The 26,543-nt window shown below is 41.5% G+C and overlaps 1 protein-coding gene across 4 annotated transcripts; it reads left to right on the top strand.

Annotated features, from left to right (window-relative positions):
- Nucleotides 1-409: 409 nt before the first annotated feature.
- On the top strand, nt 410-15,894 carry LOC311101149 (phosphatidylinositol 3,4,5-trisphosphate 3-phosphatase and dual-specificity protein phosphatase PTEN-like). Of its 4 annotated transcripts, none has more exons than XM_084142224.1 (10): nt 410-1,149; nt 4,015-4,099; nt 7,563-7,607; nt 8,843-8,886; nt 9,019-9,257; nt 9,632-9,773; nt 11,203-11,271; nt 11,690-11,856; nt 12,088-12,303; nt 14,088-15,894. In XM_084142224.1, exons 1-10 carry the CDS (start codon nt 1,071-1,073, stop codon nt 14,271-14,273), a joined length of 1,272 nt encoding a protein of 423 aa, XP_083998350.1. In that variant the 5' UTR covers nt 410-1,070; the 3' UTR covers nt 14,274-15,894. The 4 variants fall into 4 exon arrangements, with proteins under 4 accessions (XP_083998350.1, XP_083998349.1, XP_083998352.1 ...); XM_084142223.1 differs by having other exon boundaries at nt 12,088-12,312; XM_084142226.1 differs by lacking the exon at nt 11,203-11,271.
- Nucleotides 15,895-26,543: the final 10,649 nt, after the last annotated feature.

Here is a 26,543-nt window from a genome sequence, read left to right as displayed (position 1 = left end):
AATGGAATGTATTTGTTTAAAAGGCTAAAACAAATGCATCCAGCACATCGAGTATAGAGTTACACAACGCAAAGTCTCTGATTTGATTATATACATATCAATGTCATGATTCCTAAATTAAATATAGGAAACTTCCACAATTACAGAAACACGTGATAAGAGAAGATAGGTCGCTGTTCAGTGCCCATGTCCTTCCAACGCAGATTAAAACAATTTATTATAAATTAAATTACATTTTTTATTTTTTTATTCAATGAAAGAGACATTTAATGATAGCTTTGTCAATTTATTCTGCACTATTTTACGTGTTGTCCTAGCGGCGTTTCGCCGGATAGACGTCTTTGAATAACTATTTTACACTGCGGCATAACGTTCTGTCCAATCATAGCCTTCTCAATTGGAACGGAATTTACGGAAGCCATGATGGAAGTTCGCGAGTGCAGCCTGGGGCTGGGAGAAACGAGTCAGTACAGTAGGGAAAGGGACGTTTCAGGGAAGAACGGCAGGCGTGTTATAAGATAAAATAAATAAAAATCGAACAGATTTGTAGTCTTTAAGGTGGAGGCTGTCAATTTTCCCTCAATTTTTTTGGTCGGGTGACTGCTTTTTTTTTTGTTTGAGAATTGACATGCTATGCGCTAGCCATATCTACCTACGTGTGTGCTGAGATCGAGTGTGTCAGTCACTTTTCTGGGAAAGGAACGGCGGGGAGATTTCTCTCCGCTTGTCTGGCATAATCACGGCGCCTTTGGCGAAATCAGATACTTGGTACTCTCTTGAAATACAACGCTCCGAGGGCTGGATAATTAATCACCTATTCATCTGGGGGATTTTGTGTAAAATTGCGGGACCTGGGAAGCCGGGCCTGTGGTGGAACGGAGTGAGGCCCTCCTTTATGACCTATCGGCAGCAGAAACTATTCTAGCTAGCTAGCACGGCTAGCTTAGCTAGCTAGCTGTCAACGTTTGACACCAACGGGATTGCGAGGGAGAAAAATATTGGCAACATTTCATACAAAGGCAACGATACTTTCTCTTAATTTAAAAACGGTATAGACTCCTGCCACAGATATGGCTGCAATCATAAAGGAAATTGTCAGCCGAAACAAAAGGAGATACCAGGAAGATGGGTTTGACTTGGACTTGACTTGTATCCTTTTTGTTCAATGTCTGTAACGTTAATATTAGCTAACTACAGTAACTTTTATGTATGTTAATCTTTCTCTGTATTACATTGCTAGTTAGCTAGCTACTGTAGCTAACACATGAATACCTAGATTGCTAACTTAACCTTTCTCCAAAAGATGATTAGCTAGCTAGCTAACGTTAGCTAATATTAGCTAGTAAGTCTGTACTAGTAGTCGGTGAACATTACTTCTAAAAAAATGTGTATGTATGTATATGTGTGTGTATATGTATATATATATCTCTTTAGTTAGGCTAGTTAACTATATGTGAAAGAATAACTAACCTGCTAGCTAGGCAGCTAATGACACTAACCTACTCATTGCTATTTGATAAAGGTGTCTGTCCTGTTAAATTAAATGCGGTCTTGATAGCTAGCTAGCTAAATATATCCCAAAACTTGCATAACGTTAGCTAGCTAGTAGTTTGCACATCATCATGATTGAATGAGAGATTCAGCATCATAACATAAGGATAACGTAGCTAGGCTAGCTAATGCCGTGGTAGCTAACGTTGTCTAGTTAATTGATGTTGATAATGTTTAGTCTTTAATTATTTGGTTGTCAACTGTACATTTTAACTGGTTAGTTGGCTAATATAGCTAGCTAAATCTTGGATGGGGAACAAAGAGATCAACCTTTTGCGACGCATTCTTGAGGTTCTCTGGCCTACAAAATGATCTAGCAAACTATAGCTAATGGATTAACGTTATATTCACAATCAGTGCTGCTGCTAGCCACACAAAGACCAAAAGCATGGAATCATTATCAGAGTGAGGCGAAATGGTAATAGTACTTGCTCATTAGTGGGATGTACCAATTTCATGGTGCTAGAATGTACGTAATCAGTAGACAGTTGGTTTGCTTGTCTTGATGTCTTAATGAGGTCAGCTTGTTTGTATTGATTTGAGCAATCTTAGGGATAAAGTGTTTAGTTACAAATGACCAGAGAAGAACATTCTCTAAAAGACAAATGTTCAGAAGTTAGATTTGTCTGAAATGGGTCACCTAACCTTGCAAGGTATGCAATCAAATGGTGAAAGTGTAGGTGCATGTAGAATGCACAAATAAAAGCTAGGTAAAGGTTATGAGCGTGATTGGAGGGAGGAAGTGCAGCGTACTACTGTAGTACAATATTGGTATGTTAAGTTGTCATGTCTTGTCTTGCACTTGAAATGGTCAAAGCCTATTTGTTGTGTGTGTGGCCCCTTGGTTCAGTGATCTCAGAAAGCTCTGTGCAAAAAGCAGAACTGGAATATGGTTAGGGCAGGGGTTCCCAAACCTTTTCTGCACTTGACTGCAAATTGACACAAGAAAATACAGGGGAAACATTATATTCCCTAGTAAACACCCTGTGTTCATATTCACAAAATCTTTGTTGCTGTAGGCTGGCCCAACATATTGTAAAACGCCATTAGTTGACACTAAAAGGTTGTATTCTATACCTATTTGAAGAGGGAAAATGTTATTAATTTGTTTGATAAGAGTACAGATTTTCTAAGGGGACCTCATTTACATTTTCCCAACCCCAAATTTGGGAACCACTGGGTTAGGGTTTGCCTAACTAAGTAATTTTGAAATGATATTGTATGAGTGAAACATGGGATTATAGCTAAATCACCTTGTTTTATCAAACATATTTTGATGTGAGATAGCTATTGTTCCAGGCATTGTAGCTATGGTTGTTATGTAATGATTCCAGTTCTAGGAATTGGCCTTAAAATTGTGATGAGATTTCACATCAACAGCAATGCCTTTCCACCACACTAGTAGCAGAGGTTTAAAGATTAGCCTTTAGGCCTTAACTGCCATTTGAGACTCCTCGTCTTCATGGGACTAGAGGAGGTTTTTGTAATGATATGTTAGGTTTTCAAATCTTTTTTATAGGCCTATGTCTGTGCTATTTAAGAATACGAAAATGCTAAGTTAATTTCCTAAATGGTGTCGCTGGAAAATGGCAGTAGGCCTATAGAGACTACCTATGTTCTGGAACAATTGAATTGATCCCATTCAGTCCATTGACTATGTATTTGATAGGAACAGTTACATGTGAGGCTCTGCTCATGCTGACATTGCATTTGTCATTGCAGTAGTGTCGGGTACTTTTTGAGCATGACGTCATTGTGATTTTATGCCAGTTCAAATGTAAAGTACGCTATCGGAGGAGATGAGTGTGTGACGAGACGGACCGCGTCTCAGTAAATGAACAGTAACAGAATAATAATTTAGAGAATGTTTTATATTTATTTCATATAGTAGTAGCCTATTTCTGATTTAATTGTTTGACAAAATAGGTCATTTATTGTATGAAGAATTCAATTATTTTGTGCATGGATATATTTCCCAAGTGGCATGAGGAAATTAGACTAACGTAAGCTTTTATATTATACATATATCTAAGTGATGTAATGGTCTTTCTTTCGAAGAGATGATGGGAAGGGCGGGGGCAGTTGGCTGTGGAACAATGTGATTTATTTGGTGCCCTTGTGGGGCCTGGTAGGTTAATGTCCGTCACTGGGTCTCGTAGAGAGAGCACCATCTGCTCCATATTACACATGCTCTATCCTGTTCTCCATACAGCTCTGTCGTGATTGGTCTGGCATGATAAGTAATGCATGTACAGTATGGTGTAAGCCATCTATGTTTGGGCAAATCAAGGAGTTGTTTGTTTATGCGACGATTGTCGAGATATGTGAATTGAATGACGATTGCTAGACAATCATAATTGTATGTGTATGTTGGTGATTAATACTGGCCTAGGTGTGATTCTTCCCATTAGTCTCAGACCTTTCAGCAGCCAACCTCCTGGTTTCTTTGACTCCTGCGTTCAGATATTTATCCAAACATAATTGCCATGGGCTTTCCTGCTGAAAGACTTGAGGGTGTCTACAGAAACAACATCGATGACGTAGTACGGTAAGGACTTAAAAAACCTAAATGTGCATGTTGATGTCCCTGTCAAAATAATGAAGGGTTTCTTAGAATGTAAAGGAATGAAATGGGCTACATGTAAATGAAAACAGCAGGTAGTTAACATGTACGAACTACCTTAACCAAACCATTCTTAAACCTAATTTGCACAACCCTTGGTAAACTAGGCCTATCTTTGGTCTCGTCTTGTTTCTCACTGATTATCATTATATGGGCGACAGTGGTGAGAATAGGATGTTTGAAATGCATGCTGTCATCCCAGCTTCAGAGGCTTGCCTGGTTTGTCAACTGAAACCAAAGGGGTGACCTGCAAGCCACCTGTGAACTTAACCTAACCCTGCTTGTTGTATTGTCCAAACAATTTCCTTCGATTTACGCAGGCTGTAGACACAGAAAGTTGCAGGCTTTTGGAAATGTGAACAGAAAAAGCATCCTTCATCATTTCTCAGAAGCTGTAGTTTTTAGATGTGTGAACCAACCTGAGCGACCAACATGCCCTACTGATAGCAGGGTTCAAAACTGCAACCAAAACAGTCGCATCTGCGACCGTTTGACTTGGCTGTGCGACACATTAATTATTATTTAATATTTTTTGGTTTTGTTAATTTACCTCCTTTTTTCTCCCGAATTTCGTGATGAAGATCTTGTCTCATCGCTGCAACTCCCCAACGGGCTTGGGAGAGGCGAAGGTAGTCATGCATCCTCCGAAACATGACCCGCCAAGCCGCGCTTCTTTAGAGGTTAACACCCGCTCGCTTAACCCGGAAGCAAGCTGCACCAATGTGTCGGAGGAAACACTGTTTAACTGACGACCGAAGTCAGCCTGCAGGCGCCCCGGCCCGCCACAAGGAGTCGCTAGATCGCGACGAGCCAAGTAAAGCCACAACGCCCCCCCCCCCCCCCCCGGCCAAACCCTCCCCTAACCCGGACGACGCTGGGCCAATTGTGCGCCGCCCTATGGGACTCCCGGTCACGGCCGGTTGTGATACAGCCTGGGAACGAACCCCAGGCTGTAGTGACGCTGCAACACTGCGATGCAGTGCCTTAGACTGATGTGCCACTCGGGAGGGAGGCCTGCGACACATATTATTTGTTGGTCGCAAGGGTGCCAGTGATTTTTCTTTTTTTTTTCTTTTCTTTTCCTGGTCACGTTAGTCTTTGGTTCACAATTACCATTTTTATCATGATTTATTCAAACAGTAATGTGCAATTGACCAAAAATAAACCAACAACAGCACGGGAATGCCCCTGTCTGTGTGTGTCAGGGCTCAACATACGGGAGGTTTTGGAAACCCTACGGGCCAGTCTATCGTCCCCGTCAGTGGATGCTTGGCCCAGTGAGAAAAATATTGTAATAATGCTATTTTTAATCTAGGCTATAAATGCTAAGAAAACAGATGGATTCCCGAAGCTGTTCGTTATGTCGGTTTATTTATCACACGCTCGCTGCGCACACGCAGCCTATAGATTATCTGTCAAGCAGAGAGAGCACTCAGCCCTCCAACAGCTGGTTGTTGCGTGGAGCGAAAACCAACAGCGGGAGTGGTAGGAAAGATGTTCCAAGTTATGATATCTACCAGTAAATGCTAAGGCAATAATGGGTATGCAAACCAGGTATTTAAAAAGTTCAAAATCATGGTTGAATATTTGTTCTACTGCTACAATATAATTATTCTGTGAGTTCATTTCTGATCAGTTTTTCTGAGAGTTGTAGGCGCTTTCGTTTGTTTCCCGCCGTTTCAATTGAAGGGTGTTGCACTAGTCTATTGCGGTAAAAACATGTGCAGTTATTATGAGCAACACATCGAATGTTGGCTTCAACTTGGTTTTCCATACAAAGCATTCCATTACAAAGGAAACCCAGATTTCTTGTCGCTTTCTCATTTTAAAACATGATACAGTAACCTCACAATAACTCTTAAACATCTCAAAAGGGCGCGACTGACTAGCTACCACATGGACAGATATAATTAGTGTGTTTGTGTCGGGAGCATGCTGTCTTTAGTCAGGCAATGTCCACATTATTCTGACATATTTTAGAATGTAAAAGTAATGTCAATGCATAATGCCATTGGATAGGCCTATTAAAATGCATTATTCTTAGTGGTAATGCATACTACTTTTGCATACATTTTGGAGGGAGCTTTTTTCTATAGGCTATTACAACAGTTCATTATAAAATATAGGTCCTTGAACATTACAATTAAGTGCTTGGAAAAGTCCTTGAATTTGACTTGCCAATGTCTGTATGAACCATGTATAGGCAATTTGCTCAGCCCGCAAATGAAAGATAAAATCACCTGCTATTGAAATTATGCACGCATCATTCGCTTTCCTGTCAGGTCTTGACCCAGGCCAGTATTTTTTTCATTTGGGCCAGTAGCTTTCAGTTGGCACTGGCTGGTGTGCCACTGGCAAATGTACCTGAATGTCCAGTCCTGCTGTGTGTGGTGCACGTTGGACCTATATATCGGCCACTTTATGTAGCTGTTAGCGATGCTAATGATGGCCTAACCGTTTTCGGATAGATGGAAAGGCAATTAAAATGTAACTACAAAGTAGCCTTTATGCCTACCAGGCAGAATCATGATTATTTGCATAAATCCAGTAGCCATTTATGTAGCCATTTGTTTTAAAAACTCCATCACATGTGCTCTAAGAAATACTGCTAGCCAAACACTACTGTCTGGCTGGTGCTCACCTGATTTTAAAGGATAACTAAACAAAAAAAATCTAAATTCCAAAATCTTCCAAGCTATCAATGGTCTGATGTGTTTAAAGCACTTTTGCTTCACATCCAATTTAGTCAGTCCTACACGCTTTATTTGATTTTTGCAGTCGTTATTAAGTATAGTTTTGTCAAATTCTGCCCTCTAGAGGATTTCGCAGGAAATAACACATGGCACTTTGAAATCTGCAATAAATTCATTTTGCACTTTATTTTAAGTCTCTTTTCTTTGCTGTTACAGTAAATCTATCCAAATCAATATAAGAACACAAGGGCATGCTAATTTAAAAGATGGCTAGTGATTATTAGCCTGGTTCTGTATGGAATGGAGGCACATTATGGGACACAGGCCATTATCAATTATTTAAAACAATTGGTGCGACCAAATCATGGGCTGGTGCCACCAACTGAAAAGTTTGGTGTCACCAGTGGAAAAGGTTGGTGTCACCAGTGGAAAAGGTTGGTGTCACCAGTGGAAAAGGTTGGTGTCACCAGTGGAAAATGTTAATGTAGAACCCTGGATAGTCAATGTTGTAACACTATTATTTAGCTTGTCTGAGAGCCTGTCAGTCTGCCCCTATGACATGCTGTCATTACACTCTGCATAAGCTAGTGATTTAGAGGGCAGTTAGTTAGTGTTGAAAGGTTTAGATCGGACCAGAATCTGCGAAAAATGTGTTCCGGATGGAAAAGTAATTCTCCTCTTCTCTCTCTCCTCAGGTTTCTGGACTCTAAACACAAAAATCATTACAAGATATATAATCTGTGAGTACCCTGCTATCTGACTATTTTGCTTGTGCATATGCAGTATGGTCAGCGGCGGTTGCTGTGCTGCAAAGTTATGTCTGATGCGTGCAGAAAATGTCTGTAGAGTATAGGCCTGGAGGAAGAAAAAGTCCTCATGTTTTTGAGAATGCAAACCGCAGTAGCAACAGTAGCCACTTATTTGCCTTTAGTCATCAGTGGTTCTTGATGGATAGGCCTAAGCATTGTGATGAAGGGGTAGAACAATCATATCATGGTAACCTTTGGCATAGTTTTACCCTGGAAAGGGAATTTACGACAATGTCTTCCTCACTCAGTATAAAGTCGTTACTGAGTAGACTGGCTTTAACTGAATGACTCACTGCGTTACAAAGATACTGAAGACCACAGGTTTCTCATTAACCAGCTTTCTATCCAACCTTTTTATGGGAGTAGTAAAGTATATGTTGGATAAAAAATGGCACGACAAGCCTGATGGAAATGGAAAATGTATCGGTAAACTTTCCAAATGTCAACAAAACAAAATACGCTAGACAAGGTGGGATCTTTTTGTGTCGGTAAAATTAATTATGTGAGAAATGGCGGAGGAAATGCTTTTATGCACATATTGATATAATAACCATCATATCGACGTAAACTTGGAGTCATGCGATGATATATTGTGTGGTCCTCCCACTACAACTCGGGAAAGCATGCAGTTTATTATGCTACAGATTAAATAAGTTACGATGAACTTCACAGGGTGGTGAAAGTGCACGTTGATGAGCTTGATGCTCCTTTCCAATAAATATCGAAGTCTTATTCTGGTGACATGATGATCGATGCTTGGCTGCTGTTTGACAAATAAAAATCTAGCTATTTTGTCTATAATAATCTCATCTTGTGTGCTATACCCGCACTGTATCTGCAAGCTGTTGGCTAGAGTGCACGTGCCAAGACCAGAGTGGGCAAATTCGCAATATAACAACAACTTTTTTTGTGACAACCATCAGTACTGTTGAAAATACGATGGAAACCCATTTAACTTGTATTTTTTATTCAGTACGTGGGAATTTCACCGCAAGTTATTTTTACGTGCACTATGTCATCATGCACAGCCTTTTATCCACAACAATTCAATTTGATGGAAACACATCTCTGGTGGAAAAATGACAGACCGATTTGTACAAAAGAAAGAAGGCTTCTGTTTGTATTCCAGTATTATAACAACGTATTTTGTTTGTCCCTTTTTATAGGTGCGCTGAGCGACATTATGACGCAGCCAAATTCAATTGCAGAGGTTAGATATTACATCACAGGGAAACCATTATCACTGTCATTCAGGCAGTCATTGAATGAATGAATCTTTCACTAAAAACCCACGTGTGACAATAACTAACTCAGCCCGGAACCTCTCTCCCTCTCTCTCCAGTTGCACAATATCCGTTTGAAGATCACAATCCACCCCAGCTGGAGCTGATCAAACCGTTCTGCGAAGATCTTGACCTGTGGTTAAGTGAAGACGACAATCATGTGGCGGCGATTCACTGTAAAGCTGGAAAGGGACGTACGGGTGTCATGATCTGTGCTTACCTGTTACACCGGGGCAAGTTCCCTAAAGCACAAGAAGCTCTCGACTTCTACGGCGAAGTCAGGACCAGAGATAAGAAGGTACATTTTATTGTTCCAATCTGGCCGTACATTTTATTGTTCCAATCTGGCCCGCCTACTGTCATGGAAACTGATCATCCCCATTTTCAACTTACCTTGATGGTAAGATAAGGGTTAAAAGGATAAAATGATAATAATGTCAACACCATAGACCTATTCATCATGGGTGTTGCTAGTATCTCTAATCTTAATTTTAATTGTAGGCTACATTATGAATAGTTGCAGGAGTCGAGGCTTCCCTTCCTAGCTTTAACATTTTTGAGGATCATATAAAGGCTTGTCGTCATGATTTGATCTTTCAAATGGAAAAGATCCTCTTTACTGACAGTGAAAATCTTCAGTTTCACTAAGTGTTTCTCTTTGGCATTCCACAGGGAGTGACGATCCCCAGTCAGAGGCGGTATGTCTATTACTACAGCCACCTTCTCAAGAACCAGTTGGAGTACAAACCAGTGGCTCTGCTGTTCCACAAGATAGTGTTCGAGACGGTGCCCATGTTCAGTGGCGGAACGTGTAGTAAGTGCTTTCTCCTTGTCATTGGTCTCAATCCTGTTTCATTCCTGTATGCTGTCTTACCTTGGGCTTGTGTGCTACTGGCTTTCCCACACTTTCACAATATGATCTTCAGTTGATTGTCCTGCCCCTGTCTGCTGCTTTGCTCTGTACAGCTTTGCTTCTCCATGTTGCATGTTTTTTGCCCTTTTCTCCATGCAACGCTGACATTAACCACAGTGGAACGTTTTGCAATTATTGTTATGCTAGTCAAAACAGCATGGTGTATTTTCACTGCTATTATTTGCTTGGCTCACTGGTCATTTGACTTGGATGCATGCATCATCAGAGATAAGGGGGTTTATACCTTGCTGGATAGCCAGAAGACAACTACGGAGCTATGATATAACAACCCCCTTTGTGTGATTCTGTCGTCAGTGGCTGCTCTTGTCAGCTGTGTCTGGCGTTTCACCTCTTCACTTCCTTTATCCACATTTTTCGGACACTTCACCTGTCCCTTTAGCGGGCCCTACAGGGATTACCTATTGCCTGGGGCAAGTGAACTGAGCAGTCGCTCAAGTTGAGCCTGCTCTGATGTTGCCCCATTGGGCAGGTGATATTTTTCAAAAATAAAAAATGACTAAACAGCAAATAATTCCAGTAGCCTAAAACGGATCTTTCTGGTTCCTCCCCATTGTTTAAGTGAAAGACAGACAATTTATGGCATTCTGGCAAGTTGAGCCTGCTCTGATAACAACCAAAATAGAAAGAATTCCAGTTATAATCTTTCTGATTCCTCCCCACTATGTGTAGGTGATAGGCAGGCAATATATGGCACTTCTGCCTGTAAGTAATTCATTGACATTTTCGGGCAAGTGGTCATAATCTTCTGGGCAACCAAAACATACTCCTGACTTGCTTGATTGGCCAGTGCCTTTCAGACTTTAATGTCAATTCCTGGCCCTATTCTGAACACACACCCACAGCATGACATGAGCCCCCCTCAGCCTATGTGGTCAGTTCCAATGGCACAACACACAAAATATTGAAGTGGTTTTAATTTAATCAACGCCCATGCCCCCGCCCCTTTCCCTTATAAAATCTTAGTGAGTAGCAGCAATGTAAAGATTGTGTTTTCTGTCCGTTTCTTATATATTTTTTTGCTGATGCTTATTTAGGCCTATATGTTAGGAGATGCATTAATATGAATATTATGATTGATTTAAGGGATGTTACGTAATTATTATACTGGTTAAGTTCCTAATAACTTGACAACAGGAAGTTGCTGTTCGCATGTTGAGATGGTGAGTTAGGATCGGTTTATGGGTGGTTGTAAGCATGTATACAGTATGTTTGTACATAGCCCTGATGATAACCCACCCACCCCCTCCCTCCCAAGCCCAGGCAGGGCAGCAGAACTCTGTGTTAATCTCCTTTTTTTTCTCTCTCTAAGGGGACACTTCCGTTAAAAACAAGAGTGAGCAGATTCCACATGGTTTCAGAAAAGGGAATTGGCACTGGGGTAATGATAATCAGCTTTCATTCCATGTTTACATGTTGACTAGGAGGTTGTTGTAGATTTAGAAGTCAGTGTTGTTGGAGTAGTTGGAACTTAATATGGTAACAATCAACTCTGCATCCCCCACAACTCAGTGGACTGATTCTAGGCTAGAAGTGCTCCCTTAAACAAGCTTGGTTTTGGTCGACTCTTCTCAGAGTAGGGCCCTTATCGCATGTTACTGTAACAATCTTTTCTATATTTAATATTCCTGGCAGTGGTACTATGTAATTCTGTCCCTTTTTCTGCTGTCCTCCTTTCATCATTTGCCTAGATGTAAATAATAGGTACCCGGTTGTAGTTGCTGTGATGTGGTCTCTCCACCCACCAACTCCACCCACCAAGAGAGGGACTGGTGTTAACTTGTTGTGCTCCCCCACAGATCCTCAGTTTGTTGTGTACCAGCTCAAGGTAAAGATCCACACGTCCAACCCGGTGAACACACGGCGGGAGGAGAAGTACGTGTTCTTCGAGTTCCCCCAGCCGCTGCCTGTGTGTGGAGACATCAAGGTGGAGTTCTTCCACAAACAGAACAAAATGATGAAGAAGGTATGGTTCTTGATTGTATGATTGATTTATATGCATATTAAATGAGGTGTTGTAGCAGCCTATTCCGATTCACTTTGAGGGATGGCAGGATTTAACTGAAAAACACATGAGTTGTGATTTTTGATTGGAGTATAGTCTGCATTTGTGTTGTGGTTGAGATGATGTAACTGCTTTTTGGAGTCATGTCTTGCCTTTATTCACCCTTCCATCCCCCATGTATTTTTCCATCAGGACAAGATGTTTCACTTCTGGGTGAACACCTTCTTCATCCCTGGACCGGAGGAGAAAGTGGAGAACGGGACGTTACCGAAGGAGCAGGAAGGAATCCAAACCACAGGAGGAACGGGAGACAACGACAAGGATTGCCTGATCCTCTCACTGACGAAGAACGACCTGGACAAGGCCAACAAGGATAAAGCAAACAGATACTTCTCCCCCAACTTCAAGGTCAGTCAGGTGATTGAGACTTAATTTCATTGGGGGGGGGGGGATATCCTTTTGATTAATATTTGGGAAAGAATGTGACTGTTTGTGCCAAGATAATTGCTCTCATGAACTTTTGCTGCAATTCATGAGAGCAAAACATTTTAATTAGATTAAAATGTTGTTTCCGCTTGGTATACACTACCAGTCAAAAGTTTGGACACACCTACTCATTCAAGGATTTTTTACATTGTAGAATAATAGTGAAGACATCAAAACTATTAAATAACACATATGGAATCATGTAGTAACCAAAAAAAAGTGTTAAACAAATCAAAATATATTTTATATTTGAGATTCTTCAAATAGCCACCCTTTGCCTTGATGACAGCTTTGCACACTCTTGACATTCTCTCAACCAGCTTCATGAGGTAGTCACCTGGAATGCATTTCAATTAACAGGTGTGCCTTCTTAAAAGTTAATTTGTGGAATTTCTTTCCTTCTTAATGTGTTTGAGCCAATCAGTTGTGTTGTGACAAGGTAGGGGGGGTATACAGAAGATGGCCCTATTTGGTAAAAGACCAAGTCCATATTATGGCAAGAACAGCTCAAATAAGCGAAGAGAAACGACAGTCCATCATTACTTTAAGACATGAAGGTCAGTCAATACGGAACATTTCAAGAACTTTGAAAGTTTCTTCAAGTGTAGTCGGAAAAACCATCAAGCGCTATGATTAAACTGGCTCTCATGAGGACTGCCACAGGAAAGGAAGACCCAGAGTTACCTCTGCTGCAGTGGATAAGTTCATTAGAGTTACCAGCCTCAGATTGCAGCGCAAATAAATGCTTCACAGAGTTCAAGTCACAGACACATCTCAACATCAACTGTTCAGAGGGGACTGTGTAAATCAGGCCTTTATGGTTGAATTGCTACAAAGAAACCACTACTAAAGGACACCAATAAGAAGAAGAGACCTGCTTGGGCCAAGAAACATGAGCAATGGACATTAGACCGGTGGAAATTTGTCCTTTGGTCTGGAGTCCAAATTGGAGATTTTTTGTTCCAGTCTTTGTGAGACGTGGTGTGGGTGAACGGATGATCTCCGCATGTGTGGTTCCCCCCGTAAAGCATGGAGGAGGAGGTGTTATAATGTGGGGGTGCTTTGCTGGTGACACTGTCTGTGATTTATTTAGAATTCAAGGCTACCACAGCATTCTGCAGCGATACGCCATCCCATCTGGTTTGGGCTTAGTGGGACTATTATTTGTTTTTCAACAGGACAATGACCGAACACACCTCCAGGCTGTGTAAGGGCTATTTTATCAAGAAGGAGAGTGATTTGAGTGCTGCATCAGATGACCTGGCCTCCACCATCCCCCGACTTCAACCCAATTGAGATGGTTTGGGATGAGTCGGACAGCAGAGTGAAGGAAAAGCAGCCAACAAGTGCTAAGCATATGTGGGAACTCCTTCAAGACTGTTGGAAAAGCATTCCAGGTGAAGCTGGTTGAGAGAATGCCAAGAGTGTGCAAAGCTGTCATCAAGGCAAAGGGTGGCTATTTGAAGAATCTCAAATATAAAATATATTTTGATTTGTTTAACACTTTTTTTTGGTTACTACATGATTCCATATGTGTTATTTCATAGTTTTGATGTCTTCACTATTATTCTACTATGTAGAAAATAGTAAAAATAAAGAAAAACCCTTGAATGAGTAGGTGTGTCCAAACTTTTGACTGGTCCTGTAGATCTGTTGCCATGTTTCAGTATATGGATAATGATGTTGTGTTTTCTCTGGTACTCCAGGTGAAGCTGTACTTTACCAAGACTGTGGAGGACCCCTTCAACTCTGAGGCCAGCACTTCCACCTCGGTAACGCCAGACGTTAGTGACAACGAGCCTGACCATTACCGATACTCTGACACCACAGACTCTGACCCGGAGAATGAACCGTTCGACGAGGAGCAACACACACAAATAACGAAAGTGTGAGAGATTTCTATGGGAAGAAAAAATAAATGAAGAAGGAAAAAAAATTACTACTTTCAGAGGGAAAAAATGAGAACTTGAATATAAACTGAAAAGCAAGTACCTTTTCCCCCACCAACCTATGGCAGCAAGACATTTGCGTCATGGAAAATGCCACCAATTTAAGAACAATAATGCTGACCAATTTTATTTTACTTTTTTACTTTTTTGCCCCGCCCCCACTCTTTCATCTGAAAAGTATTGACACCGTTGTTGAGTGGAAAAAGGTTCAGTAGCTGTAATGTAATATACCTTTTTTTGTCAAAGACTAGAGAAGAAGATTTCCACGATCAGGAGATGTGAGATCTGGTATGGGAGAGGCTTATTGGAGATCTACATTTGGCTGCTCCATCTCCTGTGGAAACCAAGGCCAGTGCTTCTGTCACTTTCTCCCCCTTCATCCATTGTCCTCCACCACGCCCCTACCATCCCATTCATCCTACCTACTGTGAATGCTTCTTGTGCTTTTTGCAGGCTGTCTCACATGAGTTTGTGCAGTATAAACTGCATGTTAGAATTTCTCCAGTTGAATTTTGATTATTGTTATTATCAATATTATTAAGCTACATGACATCTAATCAATGTCCATTCCTTCTACCATTTCTGTTCAAGGTATGCAGAAAAGCAGTATCCCATGTATTGTTGATGTTTTTATGTTAAGATAAATAATATAACACAAAACTGCAGGGAAGCCAGTGTTGCAATAACGTTAACACTATAGTTAAACGACAAACAGTGTGCATGTTATTGGAATCATTGTCCATCTTGTTTAATAAATTGTATACAATGTTTTTCAACAACAACAAAAAGATTTCTAAAGTCATTTAAGATCGGATTGTATTTAGCCAGGAGGTCAAAGATTACATCCTTTATTCTCATGGTATCTGCAGGTATGATTTCAGTCTTTTGGCAAGCCATTTAGAATGACCTTGTGTTTTTATGATACAGTACATGGCGTTTCCCTTCATTTTAATGGTAACCGGACACAGTTTTGGTGATCATCACAGAAGACAATAGTATAGGGTGCTGACTGACTTGATGGTTCATGTTTTGAATTGGTGACTACTTCAGTGTGTCATGTGCTTATAGAGAGGTGATCTCTTCCAAATGTGTACCTTTTTAACATGCCGTACTAGAACATGTATCAAACCCTGCATTAGTGTTTCTGTGTTGGTTTCTCCTCAGTCTCTAGAAAGTTTAGTTTTTTGACAAACTGCACTTTTGTCATCTTAGTATGTGCCTGGAGTGTTGGTGATGGTGACCTATTATTGATGAGTGTTCAGTAAGGCCCATAGGCTTATGCTTGGTAAGAGACCATGGGAGCAGAGGTATTGAATGTAATGCTTTGTCTCTGAACCGATCCAGGGGTGTTAATGCAGGTTTTGATCAACCCAGGAGTGGATAATATGTGAACTAGGTATCTTTCTCTTGTGAAATCAGATCTTTGGCTCTTTGACTGACTTGTTTGCAGCCTTATCGTACTTGGTCCTATGAGATCCGGATCACTTGAGGGCAATACCACAGAAACAGAGTGATGCTGAGAGTCAAATGTTTTGCAAACCATACAACTCTATGCACAAGGACTAATTTTAACAATTTCCACAGAAGATTTTACAAAAACACATTTACTTGAAGGACAGTCCAGATGTAAAGTTTGGTAACAGAATGATTGCACCAACTGCACAAATCATCATTCTGTTACTAAATTTGCATCTGCACTGTTCTTCAAGTAAATGTGTTTTTGTAAAATCTTCTGTGGAAATTGTTAAAATTAGTCCTTGTGCATAGAGTTGTATGGTTTGTTTAACTTTGCAATCATTGATTTTTGACATTTTAAAGTGAAAAATCTTAACTCCGCATCACTCTGTTTCTGTGGAAATGCTTTTGTATATCCAACAAAAGGTGCTTACAAACTGCATACTTAAGATCCAATAATAACAACAGAGCCAAGAATATGTTCCAATCATATGGTGCAAGTAACTTCAGTGGCATACACTACTTCTGTGTGTGAGAACTGTTAACGTTCACGGCCACGTGCATACTTCTGTAGTCTTCTGCAGTCCATAGCTGGCTGGGGTTCTTTTACTTTTCTGGGGGGTTTTTCAGTTCTTTTCCTTTTTACAAACAGGTTTCATTTCGTTGAGGAATGAGAATAGTGCAGCTACAGATTTTACAGAAAGTATTGTGCTTGCTTCAGATATATATGTGTGTACCAGTGAAAAGTTTGGACACCTACTCATTCCCGAGTTATTCTTCCATTTTTACTATTTTCTACATTGTAGAATAATAGTGAAGACATCAAAACTATGAAGTAACACATATGGAATCATGTAGTAACCAAAAAAAGTAGCCACCCTTTGCCTTGACAGCTTTGCACACTCTTGACATTCTCTCAACCAGCTTCATGAGGTAGTCACCTGGAATGCATTTCAATTAATAGGTGTGCCTCGTTAATTTGTGGAATTTCTTTCCTTTATGCGTTTGAGCAAATCAGTTGTGTTGTGACAAGGTAGGGGTGGTATACAGAATATGGCCCTATTTGGTAAAAGATCAAGTCAATATTAGGGCAAGAACAGCTCAAATAAGCAAAGAGAAATGACAGTCCATCATTACTTCAAGACATGAAGGTCAGTCAATACGGAACATTTCAAGAACTTTGAAAGTTTCTTCAAGTGTAGTCGCAAAAACCATCAAGCGCTATGATGAAACTGTCTCTCATGAGGACTGCCACAGGAAAGGAAGACCCAGAGTTACCTCTGCTGCAGAGGAGAAGTTCATTAGAGTTACCAGCCTCAGAAATTGCAGCACAAATAAATGCTTCACAGAGTTCAAGTAACAGACACATCTCAACATCAAATGTTCAGAGGAGGCTGTGTGAATCAGGCTTTCATGGTCGAAGTGCTGCAAAGAAACCACTTCTAAAGGACTCCAATAAGAAGAAGAGACCTGCTTGGGCCAAGAAACACGAGCAATGTACATTAAACTGGTGGAAATCTGTCCTTTGGTCTGATGAGTCCAAATTTGAGATTTTTAGTTCCAACTGCCGTGTCTTTGTGAGACGCAGAGTAGGTGAACGGATGATCTCCGCATGTGTGGTTCCCACCGTGAAGCATGGAGGAGGAGGTGAGATGGTGTGGGGTGCTTTGCTGGTGACAAGGTCAGTGATTTATTTAGAATTCAAGGCACATTTAACCAGAATGGCTACCACAGCATTCTGCAGCGATACGCCATCCCATCTGGTTTGCGCTTAGTGGGACTATCATTTGTTTTTCAACAGGACAATGACTCAACACACCTCCAGGCTATGTAAGGGCTATTTGACCAATAAGGAGAGTGATGGAGTGCTGCATCAGATGACCTGGCCTCCACAATCACCTGACCTCAACCCAATTGAGATGGTTTGGGAAGAGTTGGACCGCAGAGTGAATGAAAAGCAGCCAACAAGTGCTAAGCATATGTGGGAACTCCTTCAAGACTTTTGGAAAAGCATTCCAGGTGAAGCTGGTTGAGAGAATGCCAAGAGTGTGCAAAGCTGTCATCAAGGCAAATGGTGGCTACTTTGAAGAATGTAAAATATATTTTGATTAGTTTAACACTTTTTTGGTTAATACATGATTCCATAGGTGTTATTTCATAGTTTTGATGTCTTCACTATTATTCTACAATGTAGAAAATAGTAAAAATAAAGAAAAACCCGGGAATGAGTAGGTGTCTCCAAACTTTTGACTGGTACACTATATATATATATATATATATATATATATATATATATATATATATATATATATATATATATGAGCATATTTAGATATGCATAATTTCTTTTAAGCATGCCAAAAAAAATTGTAACACCTGACCTGTGGCATACCACGGGCCAGACCAAAAAATCTTCAGTCTCTTGGGCAGGAATCTTCAGCGGGTAGTGATGTAAGCTGCCTTTTCTTGTACTTTTGACATTAAGGCTTCCCTCTTTTCACCACCCCATCGCACATTCTGTTTTATCTCGCCTTGTTTTAGAAATAATACTTTCCCTAGGTGTCAGAAGGAGACTTTTCTTCATCGCAAAATGTACACTAGCTAACCCAGGAACACCTTAATCTAGATGTTATTTTTTTGTTTACATTTTATTACATCACTGAAAACCTGCCAAATGTACACTTTTTTTATTTTAGTTTTTTTGTTCTTGGAGGCGGGGCCTATGGGAGGTATTCTTTGCCTTACTTGAAGTTGACAATGCTTACTCTGCTACTGCTTTGAAATCTACCATTCTGCCCAAGCACTGACTTGATAGTTAAAGTACTTATTTAAAGCTACTATTAATAGAGCAACATATTGTACTAGACTTTTGCACTGTTACAGGTTTTTGCAGGGTTTCAGTCAGTGGTCCACAGTATTCCCCCCCCCCCCCCCCCGTTGTTCCCCTCAGTAAAACAAATGCCTTGCAATCAGTGAAAGAAGGTGGAATAATATGGCTAGTTGTACCTTAATCTTGTATCCATGCATCCCCTTAGATACAAAAAGGTGTTACTTTGTCCTGACCCTTTTATTATCAAAAAAAAGAAAGAAAAAAAGAATAAAAACATCTGGAGAAAAAAAGGAATAAACTATTTATAACAGTATTGTTATTTCTTTTTATCCCGATTAGTATATCTGAATCATATGCTTACTATTCTGGATGTTCAGCAGCTTAAATGTATGAATCTATTCAAGGGTATCCCTGTTAAGGAGCTTATTTTAAAGTAACTGTCCAGTGAAATTCTAACTTTTTAAAGTTCATTTTCTGTAAACTCCTACCCATATAATGTTGATTCGTCTTATACTCATGTTTGTGGCCAAAGCATACATTGGAGAAAAAAATGACTTAACACCTTGTCTCTCAAACAGACTGTTTAAAAAATGCTTGTCATTTCCTCATAGAGAATGTCATCCTACCTTATTGGCTGAGCTGGCCAATCAGTGGTCTACTCGCATAAATATTTTTAATGACCGATATATGCCCACACCATTCTGTTGGGGTACGCCCACACCATTCCAACACAGAAAAGCTGCTTTTAACATGCTTAATTACCAATTTTTGGAAGGAAAAGTATTTAGCTCATTGTAATTTAATTATAGGTCATATTTAATAGAAATCTGGAAACACTGGACAGTTACTTTAAGGCCATAGGCCATCCCCTAGACATCTGTAGCCCCACTTCTCAAAACATTTTGCCACAGTACCTTAACATAAAGTACAAATATAGTAATTAGGAAACCTACGGGAACCTTTTATATGGCACGGGCTAAAACCTGTGTGGAGTTCACCGGCAGCATCAAACATTTTAGTTTCAGCTCTAAAAAATAAGTAAAATCATCTTAAAGGTGCCAGTGTGTAAGTTTCATGTCACTAGTTTTTAGCTGATTTGTGCAATATGTTATAATGATGCCTGTCTGTGGTTGCCACAAAGTGCCTCTCGTTTACTATTGAGAAAAATAAATAAAAGTGCTTGTTGAATACTGTTCTAGGACATCATGTCATGCATGCAGATGGAAGGGGTGCAATAAATCAAAATAGGCTTTACCTGCAGAAGTGAGCGGAGCTAGCCGCCTGGCTCCCGCCACACTCTGGTTTTTTTGTTTAGGATTTTTTCTCCCTGGGTTTAATTTTGTGCAAAGGTATGTTATAACTCACTCTATTTTCAGTCTTTAAAAAAAAATACCCAGCCTTATTCCATTTCAGCCTGTTCGGATACTATTGTGCTGTGCAACAGTTGCTCTGTGTGTAATGCTATGCACTGAGAATATACAACCAACAATGTATGGAAAGATTTGTACAGGTTATAATTATGCTCATACAAATCAGATGTCTGTTTGTTATTGTATGTGTAAACTGCCCTTTATCATAGTGTTATAAACTTCACATAAGTCCAATAAAGTCTCATTCTTGTCTGTTTGTGTGAGATACCTGATTTGTGATGCACCATTATCTTATGCTGACCAGTAAGATGAGAATTATTCATCTCCATCTTAAAAGGTGCTGCATGGTCAATCCGGCATTTACGGTGATACGGCCTCTGCAGATGTGAGGGCATTCATACTTCTTGTGCAGATGTGAGGGCATTCATACTTCCTCTGCAGATGTGAGGGCATTCATACTTCCTCTGCAGATGTGAGGGCATTCATACTTCCTCTGCAGATGTGAGGGCATTCATACTTCCTCTGCAGATGTGAGGGCATTCATACTTCCTCTGCAGATGTGAGGGCATTCATACTTCCTCTGCAGATGTGAGGGCATTCATACTTCCTCTGCAGATGTGAGGGCATTCATACTTCCTCTGCAGATGTGAGGGCATTCATACTTCCTCTGCAGATGTGAGGGCATTCATACTACTTGTGCTTCGTGGAGTTGAGCAGAACTGTTATGAAGGAAGTTGTCAAGGAAGGGAGTTAGTGTTTATACAGGACCTCCCGCCCCCACCTACCGTCAACCAATCATATCAATGTGGAGCTCTACGGAGCCCTCCGCACTGTTTGAACATTTGGGAGGCGCACGGCGATGCGGTACAGAGCTCAATTTGTCCTCTGCATCCCTCCGGAGGCTCCGCAATTGCGTCACACCCTCCATACGGAGACTCCGGACAGATTTTCGGATCAAGCATAAATTGGCTTTTAGACGAAAGGTGTTAATAGAGAATGATCCTATTATGGTCCTTGACACATCAAATGATCATTAAGTATCATTAAGTATATTGATGAATTCTGATTCAAGTAGAAATGGATAATGAACAGTGTTAGCTATGGAGAAGAGGGTTGTAGGATGACCCTGTGAGTGTGAGCTTGTGTGCAAAGCCTCTTGGTCCCAGGGCTGGGACAGACACGGTCATTGTGGCGTCACATTCTCTCAAGGCTGGGAAATGTTTACTGCTGTGTGTAAATAGCTTGCTTTTAAGATGCCAGAAGTCTGTGAGACATCATGTCGATGGTCTCGCTTAGTCGATCTATGAGTGGGATAATGAAGTGGTTGTATACTCTGACTGCAAGCCCTGTAAATCTGAATGACCTCTGTTTTGGAAACATTAAGCCTCTTTATCCAAAAATAATGGTGTCATCACCGTACTTTGTAAGTATGGTGTAAGTATGATCTGAGAATAGAATACAGATTACATTTCATCATACCTTCAAGGACAGTGCTGTGCTATTGAGTACATTCATTACTTGGTAATATATTCATAAAATGTCCTTCACTGATTCTTTAACACAGGAAACTAAGGTGTTCTCTTTATTGTTTGCTAATACTATCCAGTGTTCCTATTGCCAGTGTGAAGGATTCACCATTTTGTATCGCGTTTGTCTTCTTTGTTCTATAATGTGGCAGAAATTGTAATATGTTTTGCCAACAAATGACAGCGATTTGTGTGGCCTGGTCTTTTGAAACGATAGGAAAGACAGACATCTCTTATGGAATTGTAATTTGTGACATTTCCATAGAAACATGATTTGTGAATACCAAGTATGTGGTGAAGTGTGTGCTGCCTGCTAGTGTAAATGTGTACAGAAAACCCCCAATGATGTTAGTGACATTGATACAGACGACAGTCAGCAGATGAACGTTCCCCTCCTGTATAACTGACTGCTCTGCGTCCGTTTGTCGTTAGAAAACACCACCACAGCCCCTGTGGAAGCTGATATTTTCAGCAGTATGAAAAAGAAGAAGTGAGATTTGAACATTGCGGTGTGCCTCCCATTAACGAACACGAGACTATCTCTCTCTCTAGCCTGTTGATAATCAAATTCCCCATGCAGCTCCCCTCAACTCAACTGCACCATTTCAGCTCAAGTCAGTTCCCCATTTCTTTGTTGCCTTTCTTCCCAATGCATTTTTTCAACTGATATCCATGGTGGCAGCAACCAAGGATTGCTCATCATGTGAGTTATGGGTTTGTGCTTCTGTGGTTATTTTCAGAGACTCTTCTGTGATTTGACAACAGCTTGCATCAGATATGTCTTTACAATCCATTTGGACAGAATGTAAATGAAGTATTGGCAGAGACTGTTTATTGATGTCTGTTGGAGCTCGTAAAACGGTTCCAGGCAGAGGTTTTGTCCCTGCACACTTCCAAAGTCACAGCAGAAGTCACAGACAGTGCCTGTCTGGATGGTGTCTTAGTTTCAGGCGAACGCCCAAGTCACTCTCGTGTTGAACTTTGATAACCATAATTTGAATGAGGAGGATTAAAGGGAATGACAATGGAAGCCACTGGTACACAGGGACACAACAGAACGTCTCCTGCAGGACACAAGTCCCCATGTCACAGCACATTAGCTTTCAATTAACCTAACCCTCCATGGAATCTGTCTGGTAATGTTGTCTCCCCCATCTATTTCTATGGTCACCTACCAAGTTCAAAACAGAGCAGGGTGTCTAAAATATATACTGCTTTGCAGCCTCATTGTGTCCTGGTTGCCTATCGATGCAGTCAGGCATGTTTGGTTTGAGAGGTGACTGAGTTAGGCTGAGTTACCTAACCAAACACAGCAGCCAGGGCTGGCCCTAGCCTTTTGGGGGCCCTAGGCGCGCAAAACATTTTAGTGGCCCTCCTCTTGACGGCGGAGAGAAAATGTTTACATTTTAAAGTTAATTTCCTGCAATTCTACACATTTTGCCATAGGGCGTAGAGAAAATGTTGAAGTTCTACAGCTAATTTCCCCCAAATTCTACACATTTTGCCATAATTTAAGCCATGTTAATATGATATCTGAGTGAGAGTGACCAACAAAATCAATGGGGGCCTGCTGGAGGTCAGGGCCCCTGGGCATATGCCCTTCGTTCCCGGTTGGTATTTCGGCCATGATTACTACAAGTTTAGACAGCTGGCTAGACTAACTACCAATCAAAAAATTGTTAGCCGACATGGCTAATTGAGTGACTGACATAATAAGAGAAAAACTGCTGATGCACAACCAAATTTCAAAATTGCACCTTGTGTATTCTACAATTCTAATGCTCAACAGCCTATGTTGCTTATCCCCAGGGCAGGCCCTGACAGCAGCAGCACTAAGTAAACTCCCAGAGAGGCCTGTGGCATAACTGACTCCCACACTCCTAGCTCGATCCAGCATCCAGCATTCCCCTCCACAGGCTCAGAGAGAGAGTGGGAGAGATACAGAGATAGATGTATGCAGAGAGAAAAATAGGGGAGAGATAAATAGAGAGAGTGGGGGAGGGGAAGGGAGAACATGCAGAAGCCTAAATCCAGAGAGCCTGCTAAAGCCATCTGCTGCATGTGGACCTGATTCTCCAAGCATCTGCTGAGGTCCATTAGAGCAACTGTCAATGAAACGTGTAGCCTGTATGTACAGTATGGGCTCCCTTTAAGAATGAAGATTCATTTATGGGCAGTGCTGTCTTTCTTCTTAATGAGTTTGATGCCCCTCCAGTGGCATTAGTAGGATATACAGTATAGTATATTAGAGAAGGGGTAAACAAACGCAGGGATTAAACCTCTGCGTGTGCGTGTACAACTGCACGTCTCTGACTGTGTGTGTGTGTGTGTGTGTGTGTGTGTGTGTGTCCGTGCACGTATGTGACTGTGTGTTTTTAGACAGTGTGTCATTGCTCACCCATGTATTTAAAATAAACTGTTTGACCTGCACCTTGATGTTTTTGTCAACACTCCTGCATCCCCTAGCATGGTTGGCCAGGTTTAATGGTGTGTGTTATGGCACAGTAAAAGAACTTGGCAGAGGGGTGGGTCAGGTGCCCGCCAGACCACACACAGGTAGGTCACAGTCCCTCTCTGTTCCCCTATCCCGCTGTCGAAAGAACATTGCCCAGTCATCAGAGTTCCCGGCTGCCAGCATGGCGGAAGTCTGGGAGGGAGCCCGGCGTCTGTGCCACTCTATACACACAGCTAACTGCTCACAGGGGCCTTGGCAACACACACATAGAAACAGACACGCACACACAGCTGTTCTACACATACTGCTCACAGGGGCTCTGGCAACACACACATAGCTCAACTCACACAGGTTGGTGAACAGTCTAGAACTGGGCCTCTGGTACTATACTTGATTAGACAGGAGACAGTCACTATGTACCGGCTCTCCAATGTATGTTTTCTTCAGTCATCTCACTCCGTAGCATTTACAAAACAAAATTTCTATCCCATACGAGGTGAAACGCTTTAGATGTGCTGTATGCTGAACCTGACGATTGAGTATGAGTTCACAAATCAGGTTAAGATCACTTTGTACGCCCGCCTGCGCGTTCTAGTGAGATCAATTCTTGCTGGCAGCTTTGTTGAGGAGAAGCCTGCCATGCTCGGGTATGGATTGTGGAAGGCGTGTGCCCCTGGGCGCTATTGACTGTCCTGACTGGCCCAATCGTTGCACCTCATGAGCAGAGGGGAGCTCGATGCACGAAATTGACAGACGAGGAACGTCAAAGTAAATCCTGATCATTACTCTGCCTCAATGAATCTCATTTACTGCACAAAAAGAGCACAGGCAGGCCAACACCGATGTGACTGACTGCTGAAGTTCACGTCTGTTTATCCACAATTCTTCATCAGTCACAATGGCCATTTGATTATTGCACATTGATTGTGCAATAATCTCTCCTGATCTGCTTTCTCCGGGTGTTTGTGCAGCCACTTTTTGTAATTACATGTAAAGGAATCCGTTAGCTAGTTTTGATGTTCTTTCTGTTCTCCGTGGCGCCTTGAGACTCCCTGTTAGATGGTCCTATGTTTACAGAATGCAGCCTACAACACTGACTTGTTAGGATAATGCCACATGTTCTATGCATTCCCCCAACAAACGGCTGGAGCCATATGGTTGCATTCCACTTTGTGTTTCTGCCTGTTGTTAATGATCCTCTACAGGCTCTCACCACAGCTACTTACTTGGCAAATCCTTGTGATTGACCATAAGGACCATGAGGACCATACAGACCTCCTGGCCTCTATTGGCCCAGGAGCTGTGTGCTCAGGAGTCCCCATCCAGAACAGGAACATCTGCTGCAGGCCAGGGCCCAGTGGGCTGGATTCCTCTGTAGGCCATATATCAGTGTGATGGGACCCCGAGGTCCGGGGAGGCCCCTTAGTGCTGCCCCTGAAAGATAGTCCTGTCTGGCCAAAACTCTACCAGGCCCTGCCCCAGCCCTAGCAGCCCCAGTAACCAGCACAGGCCTTGAACCCCCTGACCTCCCAGAGGAAGAAGCTGAAGAGGGTAATGGGTACATCTGCCACCAGGCCGGCCCCCTCGGCTGCAGCCAATGGAGGGCAGGAGGATCCTAGACTTTCCACAGAAGCTTCCCTCTGGGGAGTCCTACAGCAGTCCTTTTAACTTCTCGGCAAGATACCATTTATCTTGGTTTGTTTCTATGAAGGCATGCTATGAATAGAAAACATGAATAGGGAAAACGGGGAAACTTGTGAGGCTGTGTTTTTCTCGTTTCCCCCCACACTCTCTATCGTTCTTTTTGTACATGTGTATGACCTTGGCAGCGCAGTGGATCAAAAGCTCTGTGAGAGACGGAGCAGATAGGAACAGACAGGAGGCTCGTATTTCAAGCATAAATGTGTTAGTCGCTGAAGTTTTCAATGAGTCAATTGTTCTCCCTGCCTTTAAGACCTTATCATTTTTTAGAACGTTTTTTATGTCCCTGGTAATATATTTTCCCACTACTGGTTTCTGTGGCATTGGCTGAGAATTCCCTGCGAGAACATTGATATTAACAGGGAAACATTCACAGCATGGAGAAGGTTTTGTATTATTCTTAACCAATTGAATTGGTTTGTGTGAAGCTCATCTATCCACTCAAATGAATAAAACATAGTCTCAAAATATAGATAAGTCTATGTGAAATGAGACAAGATCAGTTCACTCCTACATTGCGAAACAGAAGATAACATCTAAAATATAAATACTGTATTGCTTTTAGATCACAAAATGATTTAACATCAGTGTCCCCTAAATATTTAAGACCACTGTAGCCCAGGTGGACCCCTCAGAGTCCAGTGAAAAAGCCTTGTGGGCCATTCAGCCAGCCTACATATGGTGAATGAGCAGTACAAAACCCTTGGGCCCTTAGCTCTAACCTGGTGAGTGTTTGTGGCAGGGCCTGTATCAGTAGCCTGTCGTGCACGGTTCTCTAGCACTTGTACTGTTAGTGCTGCTCTTCTCACTACGACTCCCTGGTTCCCACAATCTGTTATAGCAGTTGAAGCGTGCTCCTCGGCCCAGCGTCCCCCA

Source organism: Coregonus lavaretus, assembly GCF_964263955.1.
Source record: "Coregonus lavaretus genome assembly, chromosome: 25".
Taxonomy (NCBI): Eukaryota; Metazoa; Chordata; class Actinopteri; order Salmoniformes; family Salmonidae; genus Coregonus; species Coregonus lavaretus.
Note: the sequence above shows the minus strand (reverse complement) of the source record. Positions and strands in the feature narration are given on the sequence as shown.